General features: G+C 37.9%; 1 protein-coding gene across 2 annotated transcripts in view; it reads right to left on the reverse strand.

Moving 5' to 3' along the window:
* Positions 1–1046: 1046 nt before the first annotated feature.
* Positions 1047–14197, reverse strand: part of DSC1 (desmocollin 1) — a 39172-nt gene continuing 26021 nt past the window's right edge. Inside the window, exons 11-17 of one of the 2 annotated variants that reach the window (XM_005279995.5) lie at positions 14030–14163; positions 11491–11709; positions 9585–9812; positions 7296–7417; positions 5233–5460; positions 4338–4383; positions 1047–4256 (exon numbers count right to left, since the gene is read on the reverse strand). In XM_005279995.5, coding sequence (XP_005280052.2) covers positions 4348–4383; positions 5233–5460; positions 7296–7417; positions 9585–9812; positions 11491–11709; positions 14030–14163 — 967 coding nt within the window. In that variant the 3' untranslated portion in view covers positions 1047–4256; positions 4338–4347. The remainder of the gene's footprint in view (positions 4257–4337; positions 4384–5232; positions 5461–7295; positions 7418–9584; positions 9813–11490; positions 11710–14029; positions 14164–14197) is intronic. The other variant, XM_005279994.5, reaches the window with a different exon arrangement.

Consider the following 14197-nt stretch of genomic DNA (forward strand, 5'->3'; position numbering starts at 1 on the left):
AATACTTCAGGGATGATATGGAGCAAACATTAGGGTGGAGGCAGCAATATTTGTTTACATACCATGTTAGCAGAACTGAACTGGAAAAAGGGCAAAGACACAAAGCTTGACTTGTACTGTAGTTAGAATATTCTGAAACCCATCTCCATTGGAAATATAGCTACCCCAATCACCTGCATTTCTGCCTCTGGGAAAATAGTCTTTTGACTCAAAATCATCTCTTCACTTACTAGAAGTGCCTGTGACAGAAACAAGGACTTAGCTTGAAGTGAGGGCAAACCATAACTTACATGGGTGGTCTTTTGCATGGGAGTTATCGGACTGCAGTGTGACATACTTATGTAAGGCTCTGTAGAATCTTATTTCATTCCATTTGCCCCACTCATCTTTTCTCGTTTCCTTCTCAGGCAGCTATTTGGTAAAGTGTTGCGGATACAAAATTAATGCCGTACATAGACTAAGTTACTTATTCCAGCTATTTGAAATCATTAGAAAGTTGTCTGACTGCCTGGGGGTTGTAAAGTTCAACCTACCACACCTGGGTATCAGCTGAAGACAAACTTCTTTCAGTCTCTGAATAGGGCTGTCTTTTAAAAAACAGTAATATCAATTTGGACCTTCCAGACTAGAGCAGGGGTCAGCAACCTTCAGCATGCAGCCCATCTGGGTAATCCGCTGGCGAGCCACGAGGCATTTTGTTTACGTTGACTGTCCGCAGGCATGGACCCCTGCAGCTCCCAGTGGCCACGGTTCGCTGTTCCTGCACACTATGCCAGCCATTTTTAACCAGAATTCTCCATTGGTTTCAAAGAGGAGTTCTGCATAAAAATCAGTGAGCTGTTTGGCCCAGGTGTGGTAGGTAAGTAGTTTTCCATTTAGTTGTTTTATATATTAGAAAAGTATTTAACTACAGTAGTTCCCATAATTAGATCAGGTAAACTCCATGGCTAACTTGTAACAGTGCATATTTTAATTGATACTGCATAGATTCAGGTCTACATCTATTCTTTTTCTAGTATACAAGAAATGAACTACTTTTGCAGTCCTTTTATTTTCCAAAAATCCATTTTATTACTCACTGTTGTACAAAATATTTTTAAAAATGACGACATTAAACAAGATAATGTTTACACAACTAGACAGTTTTTGAAATTACCTAGTTGGAGAGAACAAGTCATCCAAGACCGTAACAATCAGTGAAGTATACATTTTCAAATACTGTGTGCTTAGTGCAATTTTTTTATAGTTAAGTTTTTGTTTTAAGATTTATAAGTTTTACGGTTTATACAAATTCGATTAGACAATCTATTTTAAAATTATTTTCCTAGTGTAGGCTATTACCTTTTTTAGCATAAGATTACCAAATTTAACAGGAACACTACCAGGTAGCTATGGCACCACATTTAGGCTTGGTAGTAACAAAAATACTTTACAAAAATGAATAGTAAAGTTAAAGGAAAATGGTTTATTTGGATTTAAACATTCACCTGCTATTCAAGCAATGCATGCAGCAATGTACAAGTGAAACTGACTCATTTTATTTGAATTGTCCAAGCTGAGTAAAATGTACAAAATAATCAAACAGGATAAATGGTGAATGTAAATTAGATTGGTAACATGCTTTTGGCTCCAATACATTCAATTAAGTCACACCAAGGATGAATTTTTTTGGCCCTAATTTTTAAACAGAGTACTACTCTGGTGTCTTCTTGAATAATGAAAACATAGCTCTGGAATTTTACTTTTTATATTCAGTGTTTATAAAAGACTGGTGTGTTGGTTTTTTTGTTTGTGGTTACATTTACCATGGACCCTCATGAGTCAAAGGCTTTCTTATAGCTAAAAAAATAATAATAATAATAAGAAGTCTAAAGGGAAGAGGAAATCAAGTCATCTTAAAATATCTACACCTAACATTGAAGATATTGTATATGAAAACAGAGAAACTAATAATAAGTTCCTTAGGGCCTCATCTTCAGTTGGTGTGAGGTCAGCATAGCTCCATTTGCATCAATGGAGGTATGCCAATTTACACTGGCTGAGGACCTGGCCCTTAACATACAAAGAAACTCACTGGTGTGGGTGAGTAGCAATGCCATCAGGATTTACTTTTACTGTAACAAGACTAGTTCAGAATACCTTGGATCTTATTAAAATCTTTGATCTCAGTGACGGTCTTGCCTTTAGTGTTGGCAGTTAACGTTGCTCAGGGTAAATTCAGCTCCACTGCCAAACAGCCTACTGATAATCTAGAATACCTTTAACATTTTCATCCTTGTGAAGACTATTTATCACAATTAGATCTTATTAGAAATATTCTGAAGTCTACTTACAGTCTGATAGATAAAATGTTACTTAAAGTGTAAAGCTTTGTATCTACCTTTTGCAGTTTTTCAGACAATTAGGGTTTTGCATTGACTTGTAGTCATGTGTGGAATTCTCATTGTCATCAATGGCAGTTCTCCATTGAGCAACATGACCCTTTATTGTCATGGATAACTTGTTTTAAAAAAAATCATATATACAGGTTAAAAACTATTTCCATCCTAAGGCATGTGTTTACAGAGCAACTCCTAAAAGCAGCATTTAAAAGACAAAAAAACACAAACCTTAAGTTTCTCTTTTTTTTATAATACAAGGGAAATTTATTTAATGCACAAAAGAATCTTGGGAGCACATCAAAGATGAATAATTTACCCAGGATAGAAAATATTAACCAGCTGAAGACTTACTCAATTCAGGAATTGGTGGTTTATATCTTACTATCACAATCATGAGGTCACAATCTTATATACAGTACAGTGTTAAAGTATCGTAATAGGTTAACTTTAATTATGCTTGAGCAATATATTTGTTAATTTTCCTTCGGGATCTGTCTATATTTGTACCTGTGAGTAAGTTACAACTCGTCATATTAATAAATAGTAGGATATTTACTGTCCATAACAGTGGGAATCATACTTGATTTTTTTTTTAAATTATCAATGCTGTCTGTGTCCAGTTTTATGCTATATTTTGTGTCACTTCTGCTCACAGAAATAAATGACTGATTCCACAATATGATTATAAATCAAGTTGTCACTGCCTCCTTTGCCTTGGGGTCCTTTTTTCCCCCTCACCTCCAGCGACACACACCTAACCTGAATTTTACAGTAGGCATGAGTAGCCACATTGTATAAAACTTTAGCAGTATTCCCCATCTCTGATGTGGTTATACTAAAGCTCACAAACAGCTGAGGTTCAAATTATATCTAGAACACGATAAGTAATACTTCTGGCGGTCACGAGTTCAAGATATGGGGTCTATTGTAATGCAAGTGCAGTACAATAGTTATCCCTATATCCTGAACTCATGTTCTCCAAGTGTATTACTTAAAGTGCTTACATACAATACTTATCTACATCCCCTGGGATAGTACATTTGGTGGGCACTAGTCCAATAGGAGGAAATATACTTTTGAACATTGTTACATATATACACTACATACTAGTTTTTCATTTTTGTTTTCCATCCGAAGTTTTTTCCAACGTAATCCTCTAGTATCTTAGTCTGAAATTTTACTTGTAAAATTAAAAAGTCTTGGATCTCAATTTGTACAGGTAATACATTAAAACAAGTTATTTTGATATACTATTTTTTCCTATGAAGAGAAAAGATGAATGAAATAAAGCTTTTCACCTCTCAAGCCAAATAAAATGAAAAATTTGAAGGTGAATACTTAAAATAAGGAATACACTAAAGTCTTGTATTAAAAGTAAACACAATAGAAAATATAATGCTAAGTAGAATGCAATATTATTGTATTCACATCATTTTAAAAGAAACACCTAAGATATAAACTTTAAAGCATAGGTAATGAGTACAGGCCAAAAATTATTATGTACTGCAGAATTAATGCAGGATTTACATCCTTATAACAACCCTAAATATATTTTGTAAACCACTTCCCTTAGCAAGAAAAAAAAATACAGAATACATTCAAGTTTAAAAATATCTAGCCTCTGAAAAGCATGACAATACCATTTATTTACAGATTTCAGTACTCTGATAGGCACACTTATCTCTTTACACATGTTTCTGCTAATGTCCTAAACTTGGGTTCCAGCTGATCTAAAAAGTCAAGCACTTCCACTTCTTGCTGATCACTACAGCAGCCTACAGAACCAGCCAATGATCCTCTTCCTTCATAGTTATATGGAAGGACATAGTCTTCAGAATGCTTATTTTCTTCATCCTGTCTGCACATATACACCTTCTGCATAAAAAGAAAAACATACTATTAGTTTTCTTTAACTGTTATCCTAAACGTATGGCATAAAAATAATTTTTGATTTACCTTTCATTGTTTAATTTTTAATCAGAGTGTGTCCTCTAATGGGTTCCTACATACAAAAAATGCACATGATTGGTCTATATAATTCATACTATAAAATAAGTATTTAACAAAAATCATTTTCTACTGATCACACACATAATAAAATGTGAAGAAACTGGTTAACCTGTTAAACAATTAAATCCATTTGAAAACAAGATTAAAAGCATGATTTACACAAATTCGGCCCTACCAAATGGTCCATTTTGATCAATTTCACAGCCAGAGAGTTTTAAAGTTGGTCAATTTCACGTTTTCAGCCATCTGAAATTTCATGGTATTGTAACCAAAAGATACCCAGGAGGTGGGTCTGATCTCATTTCCCCCCTCCCTAAGCAGCCGTGCAGGGGATGGACAAGTCCTGTCCCTCCCCAGGCTAGGGCGCTCCCAGTAGCATGGCAAGATCAGATTTCACAGGGAAGGGCTTATTTCACAGTCGTGACATCTTTTTCACAGCCAGGAAACTGGTAGGGCCCTATACATAAAACTTGGTTTTTGGTGCATGGTGTACATACATTTTCTAATGTTGCACAGCAATACGTGCACCACATCCAGCATGTACATAAGGCATTCAATTTTATCCCTTGGAAGCATTTAGATAAAATCAGTACAATGGACAGTTAGACCAAAAGCAAGTACATCTGTGCACAGACACACAGCAGTCATATTCCAAATGGAAAATAATAGTTCTGCTTAAAAACTATTCTGGTGTGTTTCTCTTTGGGGGTAATTGGAGATAGACCACTCTTTGAGCAAAACTAACAATCGTCAAAGGGGTGGGGGTAGGGTGGGGTGGGGTGGGGAGAACTGTCGTAAATTCAAACAGTATGATACCGGAGACAAATATCAAAATACTTACTTCACCTAGACGAGAATGCATGAAATTCTGCCATTCTGAGTATGAGTATCTGCCTTGTTCCACCGTGGACTGTCCATATCCCCTGACTGATTCCAGGGTCTGATGTCCTCCTTTGGACATTTCAAAACTCTGTCCCCCAGTTTTTACTTCATGTCCTATTGTGCCCATGCCAACCCCTTGATCACAAGAATTTACAGTTGCAGCTTGTAGAGGAATGATATTTGGATCCTAAAAGCAAAGATAATAGTGGGGAAGGGGGGGGAAAAAATCTTACCAAAATACTTCAGATGTAAATTTTTCTAACAAAGAAATATTTCCTTTATCACCTTTGCTTTTGGACAGATCATTTCAAAAGGATACAGGACTTGGAAATGGTCAGTGCTTAAACTGAAATGTCTCATTCTGTGTGCATACAGTATTGTACTGAATCCATGCTGAGCACTCTCACTGATGTCTAAAGAAGTTTGTGCATAAATCATGGGCAGTTGATGGCCTCTATATGCATATAATTTAGAGAGCCTCCTACAAGGACCACTTTGGGAAGCAAAAAGCACTCAGATACTTTCATATTACAGATCATTTGCTAGTATGCTATAAAGTTACATAAATAAAAATGTTATTTAGGTTGCAAAGTCAAGCACTAAAAAGTTGCAAAGCCAAATTTATAGTTGCTTGTGCAACCTTCATTCTGTTCCCTTGGGCATTTCAGTCTTTGCACTGAATGAGGCTGGAGTCCTGTAGAAAAAATTGTATATGATCATATAATTAAAGACTTTCACAATGCCTAGGCACAAGGATGCCTGTGTAACCTTAAATAGGCCATCATAAATCTGACATTTCCTAACTTTTTGAAACCTAAGTAACATTTTAAATGTGATTAACTTTTTAATAGGAAAAAACTGCTACTGTGCAACTGTAACACCTCCCCATACCCCCAAATGGTGCACGATTATGATTTGAATCCAGAGCCTTCAGCATGGACTGATATTACCTGAGCAACATTAGGTAGCAGCAGAAAGCTGTTATTCCACAGGGGGGAGATAGACCGAGTCTTGAGGGTGGCTGGGTGTGGAGAGCCCTGGCTCAGTTCTCACCTCCCTTTCACCTCATCTCTCCACTCACACACACAGTTTGGGGAGCTCCTTCCCTGCATAGTGTCCCAAGAAGGGGAACTAGGCTGAGCCATGGCAATTTGGGGTTTGTTTTGGGTTTTTTTTTTTTTTTTTTGGAGGGGGACGAGGGGAGCCTGGTCAGGTTTTTCCTTCTTCTTCCTTCCCACCCCACCCCCCTGACCCTGGGAGGTAAGGGTGCTGCCCTGAGAGGGGGCTCACAGGTTACTGAAACTGTGTCAGGAAAAAGAGCCAGGTCTCATCCCTGACCTATCTCCAATGGCACAGCTGCTCTGGCAGCTCCTAGGTGTTCCCATGGTGGTAACAGTGCTGCTACAGCAGCATGAGCCCAGCCTTAGAAGCTTCAGGTGTTTAGTGACTTTGCCATTTTGCAGAATGAATGTTCCCCTTGCAATTCTGGCATTTCCAAACTTGAGTGCTTGATTTTACAACTTTCATGGTCTTTTAACCACATGTGCTAAGAGAGTAACTGATAGCCGTTACATGCTGTTATCCCCTGTATGGACCAGCCACTAGAAGCGAGAGAAAGAAAGAGAATTTGCCAGTGGTTTAATCATATACTTGCTTACAGCAGGGGAATGTGTGAAGACTCAGGATTTCTGGTTTTAATTCCAGGTTAGGGAGGAGAGTGTGTCCTAGTTATAAGACTCTTCTGTCCATGTCCCCACAGCCTGTCCGGGTCTCCCTCTACTACACCCCCACCTCAAGATTTGAGCCCCCTATTCCTTTTCCTATTTAACCCATCCCTCTATTTAAAAATTAAACCATGCTTTTCAAATGAACAATACATTTACAAATGCATTATCCTAGCTTTTTATTGTTTCACTAACTCACTGATTCACAAATTTGCAAAGGGTCTCCATGTCATACTGTGGTGATTACAATACCTTCATTATACGTTCCTACAATTAAATAAATAAAAACACTACTCACCATCACCTCTTCTCCTGGTGCTTCTGTGTTTGATATAATTAAGTTCTGATTAGCTAAATCATCAGGCACATGTTTACTCACTGCCCCCGTGCCATAACAGCCACAAAGTGTAATCAGGATTACTACACAAGGGAAAATAAAATGAAAAAGCTTCTTGAGTATAAAGGTACTGGATTTTTGTATGTGTCAGAGGAATATGTGCACAGTCCAGTATTGATAAAGTATTTGGATTTGTGTCTGGAGATAAAATATTAAGTGTGATTAGTGACCAGCAAATTTGAAGCCTCTGAATACTCTGGTGTGCAAAAACTAGGGCTGTCAATTAATCGCAATTAATTCACAAGATTAACTCAAAAAAATTAATCAAGATTAATTGCAGCTTTAATCGCACTGTTAAACAATAGGATACCAATTGAAATGTATTAAATATTTGTGAATGTTTTTCTACATTTTCAAATATATTGATTTCAATTACAACATAGAATACAGAGTTTACAGTTCTCACTTTATAGTATTTTTATTACAAATGTTCGCACTGTAAAAATGCTAAAAGAAATAGTATTTTTCAATTCACCTTATACAAGTCCTGTAGTGCATTCTCTTTATCATGAAAGTGCACCTTACAAATATAGATTTTTTTGTTAGATAACTGCACTCTAAAACAAAACAATGTAAAATTTTAGAGCCTACAAGTCCACTTAGTCCTACTTCTTGTTCAGCCAATTGCTAAGACAAACAAGTTTGTTTACATTTACCCGGAGATAATGCTGCCCGCTTCTTATTTACAATGTCACCTGAAAATGAGAACAGACATTTGCATGACACTTTTGTAGCCAGCACTGCAAGGTATTTATGTGCCAGATATGCTAAACATGTGTATGGCCCTTCATGCTTCGGCCACCATTCCAGAGGACATGCTTCCATCCCAAAGACGCAAGTTAAAAAAGTAATGCGTTAATTAAATTTGTGACTGAACTCCTGGGGGGAGAACTGTATGTCTCCTGCTCTGTTTTACCCACATTCTGCCATATATTTCATGTTATAGCAGTCTTGGATGATGACCCAGCACATGTTGTTCGTTTTAAGAACACTTTCACTTCAGATTTGATAAAACGCAAAGAAGTTACCAATGTGAAATTTCTAAAGATAGATACAGCACTCGACCCTCGGTCTGAAGTGCCTTCCAAATCTGAGCGGGACAAGGTGTGGAGCATGGTATCAAAAGTCTTAAAAGTGCAACACTCTGATGTGGAAACTACAGAACCCAAACCACCAAAAAAAGAAAATCAACCATCTGGGGGCCGGTGACATCTGACTCAAATGATGAAAATGAACATGCATCGGTCCATACTGCTTTGGATAGTTATCAAGCAGAACCTGTGATCAGCATGGACGCACGTCCTCGGAATGGTGGTTGAAACAAGAAGGGACATGTGAATATCTTGCGACTCTGGCTACAACCGTGCCAAGCGAATGCCTTTTCTCCCAAATCAAATATACTGATCCACTGTAACTTGCTGTAGAAAAAGTAGGATAAAATTGAGCAAGAAATGCTTCCCAGTGCTTATTAGGACTGGAATTGCTATTTTCAACAGCCATTGCCTTTTTTGTTTGTTTGTTTGTTTAAAAGGAAGACAGTGACATCGCATTGGCAAATTCCCCATAGAAACAAAGAATGGAGCAAAAGAATAATAAAGGCACCTCAACTTTTCCTCATTTATGTAGGACAGTCTTATAATATGCATCCAGATATCCTCCAATCACACAAGCTGAAAATTGTTCCACTTTACTGCAGTTCTGTAACCATATGGGAACCAATCCTGTCTGTGTTCTGTGCACATCTAAAATTCCTGCTGAATGACCTGCCCTGGGAGCAAGTTACCAGTGACCCAAGGCTGCGGCGGAAGGAGGGTGCAGGTGTGTGTGTGTGGGGGGGGGGGGGGGAGAGGAGAAAGGGGAAGAGAGCCCAGGACTGGGACAGGGGGCAGGCAAAAAATTTTTTGCTTGGGGCAGCAAAAAACCTAGAGCCGGCACTGCTTCACAGCCCTAAAAAATAACTATACAAAATTCCGACATCAACTCTCCCCCAAGGGAGGAAGAGAGAAAAAAAGAACCACAAGTGACAGATATTAATCACATCATTTAACACACTTCTGGAAGTTGCTCAGATACTATAGTGATGCAGGCTATGCAAGAATCTTAATAGAAGAGGCACTGTCTATTACGAAACAGACTAGTATCGAATTTTAAAAAGAGAATATTTTGCATTTCATATAAATGCATACTTACATAGCAGTAATAGTGATCCCAGAATCATTGCAAGGATGGCCCATACACCAAGAGTAATAGCTGATGAACTTTGTCGGACAATACCACAATCACTTGGAGTAGTACAATCACAATAATTAACTGTAACCATAGTTGTTCCTAGTCTTCCGGCATTATCCCTCACATTGATAGGAATTTTATATATTCCAAATGGAATATCAGTCCTTGGTGAAAGTAATATAGATCTATCTGCAAAAAGGATAAAACAAATCCAATGTTGAATGTTAAAAAATTGTTACCTTTTCTTTGTAACTGATGCAAAGGACATTTCTAAGGCTCCAGCCCTACAAAGGAATCCAAGTGGATGGACTATATCACCTAAATACATAAAATCCCGCTGAAGCCACTGGTGTATTAAATGAAGTCAGTGACACACTGTACAGGGGTAAAGGTCTGCCCACAGAGACCTCTTTGCAGGATTGGAGCTTAATTCTCTAGCTTTCAGTTACTGGATAGGAAAGCAGTTATTCTGTGCGGGACCATACAGTTAAGTTTTATCACTGACATGGACAACAAAAAATGTTTCTAAGATTTACACCCCTTCTCTAAGTATACTTTGTTAATCATTAAGAACAGGAAATGAAAAGTGAGAGCTGCATAGTGAGACCTCTTCTTAAGGTCAGTAGTATGAAACTTTGGTAGATTTTGTTATGGTTTGTTTTCAGTTTTATTGATTTAAAATGATATTTGTTTTTCACAGTGAAGATGCCAGCCGATGCTCCTGATGAGCTACAGGAAATAATCAGGGCAAAACACATTTTTTCCATCTGTTTTTGACTAGTTCCAGTATAACATGTTGTACCTTCTAATCCTCCAGCATAACCGTTCATTTTAAAGAGATATTGTACATTTGTGTTCGCAGCTCGGCCATGTCATTCTTAAAAACCAGCAGTTTCTGGTGACTTTTGTTATTGTGTTTTTCAGTTTATTCCATCACTTCCTCTTTTGACACTTCAATCTCATGTTTATCTGAAATGAGTGGGATTCAGATTCTGTGCTTCTCAGAAGACACCATCCATCTCTGCACCTTCCTATTTCTGGGTTGATCAAGGTGCCAGCATGGCTCTCAGAGTAGTTAGAGCAGCCCCTGTATCTGCTGTAACTTACAGGAGTTTCCCCACTGTTCAAAAGGGGTATTCCAAAGCCAGAATAGCTGGAGCACAGAGCTCTCTGGAGCTCCTCTCCGTCTCTTTTCTGTTCCAGGTACCCTCAGCTGGTGGCTCTGCAGGAGGACAGCATTGGGCTACACGTCAGGGGCATGCTAGATTCTATAGAGGGTTCTGTTTAGGGAATTAGAAAGGAAACTTGAATTTGGCCCTAATTTGAAGTGTTTGAAGTAGGTGGTTCCCTAACTTCCTCATTTGGTGAAGAGTGATGCCAAGAAATGTAGCATTTCTGCCATGTCCTTATTCTCCCTTAAGTGTCCGCTTTACTCCGTTGTAATCCAACAGACTTACCTCTTACAATTTTCTTGCTTATATTTAAAAATCTTCCTATTTGTTTTCAGATATTTGGCTATTTGCTCTTCAAAATTGCTTTTAGTTCTCCTAACTTACAGACTTTTTGCCTGCATTGTTCCTTTTTATTCCTTGGACTTCCATTTTCTGAAGGATATCTTTTAGGTTAAAATAAACTACCTTTCTATTTGATCATACTGGTTTCTATCTTGCTTTGCTACTTCCTGTCTGAGGGTTTGCATGCTTTCTGTGACTCTGGTATGGTCTGATTAATCTCCAAATACTTATTGTAAGTATGTCAAAAATACAAAAAAAGTGGCACAAGTCTGCTTACTGAAAAGATACAATAAATCTCGCAATTAATACTATTAATATTCTTGTTTTAAAAAAGAATACACAATATTGCATACCATCTTGTTGTGTTGTTTGCCATCCTGAACCCATACTCCTGTCAGAAATATCAAATCTGAAAGGTGCAGAATAGGGAGACTCATTAGAAGTGACTGCAGTAATATAAACTGGTTTTCGGTCTCTGCACATTGTAAAGTCTTTTGGAGTCACGGTGGGGTAAGAATATCTGTCGCAAGCACCTACAGTAGCCAACACTGTTCCAGTACCTGTTTTACCACCTAGGAGACAGAAATAATAATTTCAGTGCTGTTTAACTTTTATAATGCTCTCCAAGTTTTAAAACTCTGTGGTTTCATCTAATCCAAGCTGGTACCCAGGATTTAAAAGTAAAAGCAGACGGGGAGTTTCCCAACCTTTCCCCTAGCTTATAGGAATACTGATTTCCCCTTGGCTGCTGCTCAATAGGCAGAAGACTGTGAAATGAAATCAGGAGCGGATGCCTCGCTGGGTAGCTTTGGGGGGGGGGGGGGGGGGGGGAACCCAGCATTTCTTGGAGCAGGTATAGCAGCATCTGATAGGAGGGGAAAAGATGTTCCAATTGGTATTCTCTTACTCATCTCAGCTCCTCTAAAGAAAAATCTGCCTCTTGCTGTCCCCGCCCCCACACATTTAGGGAACTAGGGTAAAAATCTGCCTGGGAATTGGTCCTGTTTTGAGCAGGGGGTTGGACTAGAAGATGTCCTGAGGTCCTTCCAACCCTGATATTCTATGAATCATTCATAATAGATTGTATGATAAATCCCTGTCTCAAATGGTCATAAGATCTTTAAAAATGCAGGCTATTCAACGGGGTATTTCAAAATCATGTAGGAAAGAATCCTGCCTTTGTCCCCAGGGTCCAATATCTGTTTTTACATCATTACAGATTCTCCATCCTAATCAAACCTAAACGATGGCGTTTACGAAAGTGGGAGAGTGATGCACCAGGATGCAGGGGTCAACAGTTCCACATGCTGATGTATTCACACTTTGTTTGGCTGGCTATGGTCCTGCGTGGGAATGTGAATTCCTTTCACATACAATTCTTCTATTGTCCCTACTCTTCCCCTTTGCATCATCTTGCAGTGATGGGATGCAGCAATGCTACATCACCAACCTATGACAACAGCCACCAACACCAGTAAAATCCTCCTCTTAGCTGAACTGACCCACTGTCAACACCTGAAGTTATCTAGTAACCTCTACAGAAATGACTAGGACTTACATATGCAGAATGCTGAAGTCAAATTATTTCTTACTGCTTCCTTTTATAGATATATCTGCTCACTGTTATATACTGCATTTACATTTAGCATCTTAAATTGTAAAATTTGAATAATCTAATTACATCAAAATTAGTCAAACTTTTTAAGTACAGGTTCTGCTTACAAAGTAATTTGAAGAACTTTAAATTTTTTCCTATTCAGGTTTTAACAGATAAGGGCTAGATCCTGACACTGAGTCCAATGCATTTTTGCTTTCAATATGAAATGCATGTTTGTAATGCCTCTAATAGTACTCACATTGTCACACCAAAATATTTAAGTCTTTGGGCTACAATCACTAAATTTACCTTGAGAATCTATTAGCTACACTAAGCATTTGGGAAACAAAAAGGGTACTTCATTAGTTTATCTCAATTACGTCTTTTCCTAGGATAAAAAAAAATAGAGAACATGTAATCTTTTAGTTTAATGTTAATTTTCAACTCCAAAATCAGTTTTAGAGTGAGAACCTGATTCTGCAACCCTTAAGCATGATGAGTAGTACTTACCTGGTTGAGTAACCCCAGATAAAATAGGACTACTAATCTGAGTAAGTATAGCTTATTGGGAGAAATGTTGCAGAATCTAGCCTTAAGTAGGGTACTGGAGAAGAGAGAACAAATATAATATAGAAAAAAAAAAAAACCCACGAACAAAACAGTAAAGCAAAGTTACTCTTAAAAGTGCTCTTAACTTACATGCTTCCCAGTTAGACTGCAAGGGATCAAACAGAAGATTAAAAATAAGCTTTACATGGATTTTGTATTTACAGAATGACATCCTGATTCCACCCGCCCCCACCAGCCAACCTCATGGCTGTCTGTGGTACTATTAAGGGGATTGGCGGGGAGGAAGGTTATTTGGGAATAGGGAAGGTAACCAAAAGAAAAAAAAAAGTGTTCACCAATGAAAGTATCAGATTTAATATATTTCAAAATAAATATTGAAGCATTTAAAATGAGAACTGAGCTCTTGTGGAAGTCTGGCCCCAATTATGAGTGATGAATACTTTTGAAAATCTGGCCCTGAATGCTGTATGCAGTTGCTCAAAACTAGAACAGCTACTCCCAGTCTCTGTGAACGATTGTTATTCTTTTCCTCCTATTGGGGGAGGGGAATTATCACTCCTAAAAAAATGCAATGGTAAAAAGCCTATCACCATTACAATCAACTGCAGGTTAAGAGGAAAATAGTTTAATGTGACATAGTTCCATAAATATTTGTGTGCGCACCCGAACATGTGCGATTCATTTATAGACCAAATAAGTTATACATATTCAACATTTGTACTCACTCTGGTCTACTGCAATGACTGTAATATTGCACTGCCTGCCTATCATATCTTTGTCAAAAAATTTAGCAGTTCTGAGCTCGCCCGAGTTTTCATCAATGGTGATCCAGTTGCTTTGGCCAGGTGCTATCCGATAGCTAGTAAAAATAAAAATGTTTAAAAAATAATTGT

Source organism: Chrysemys picta, chromosome 2 (genome assembly GCF_011386835.1).
Source record: "Chrysemys picta bellii isolate R12L10 chromosome 2, ASM1138683v2, whole genome shotgun sequence".
NCBI lineage: Eukaryota > Metazoa > Chordata > Testudines > Emydidae > Chrysemys > Chrysemys picta.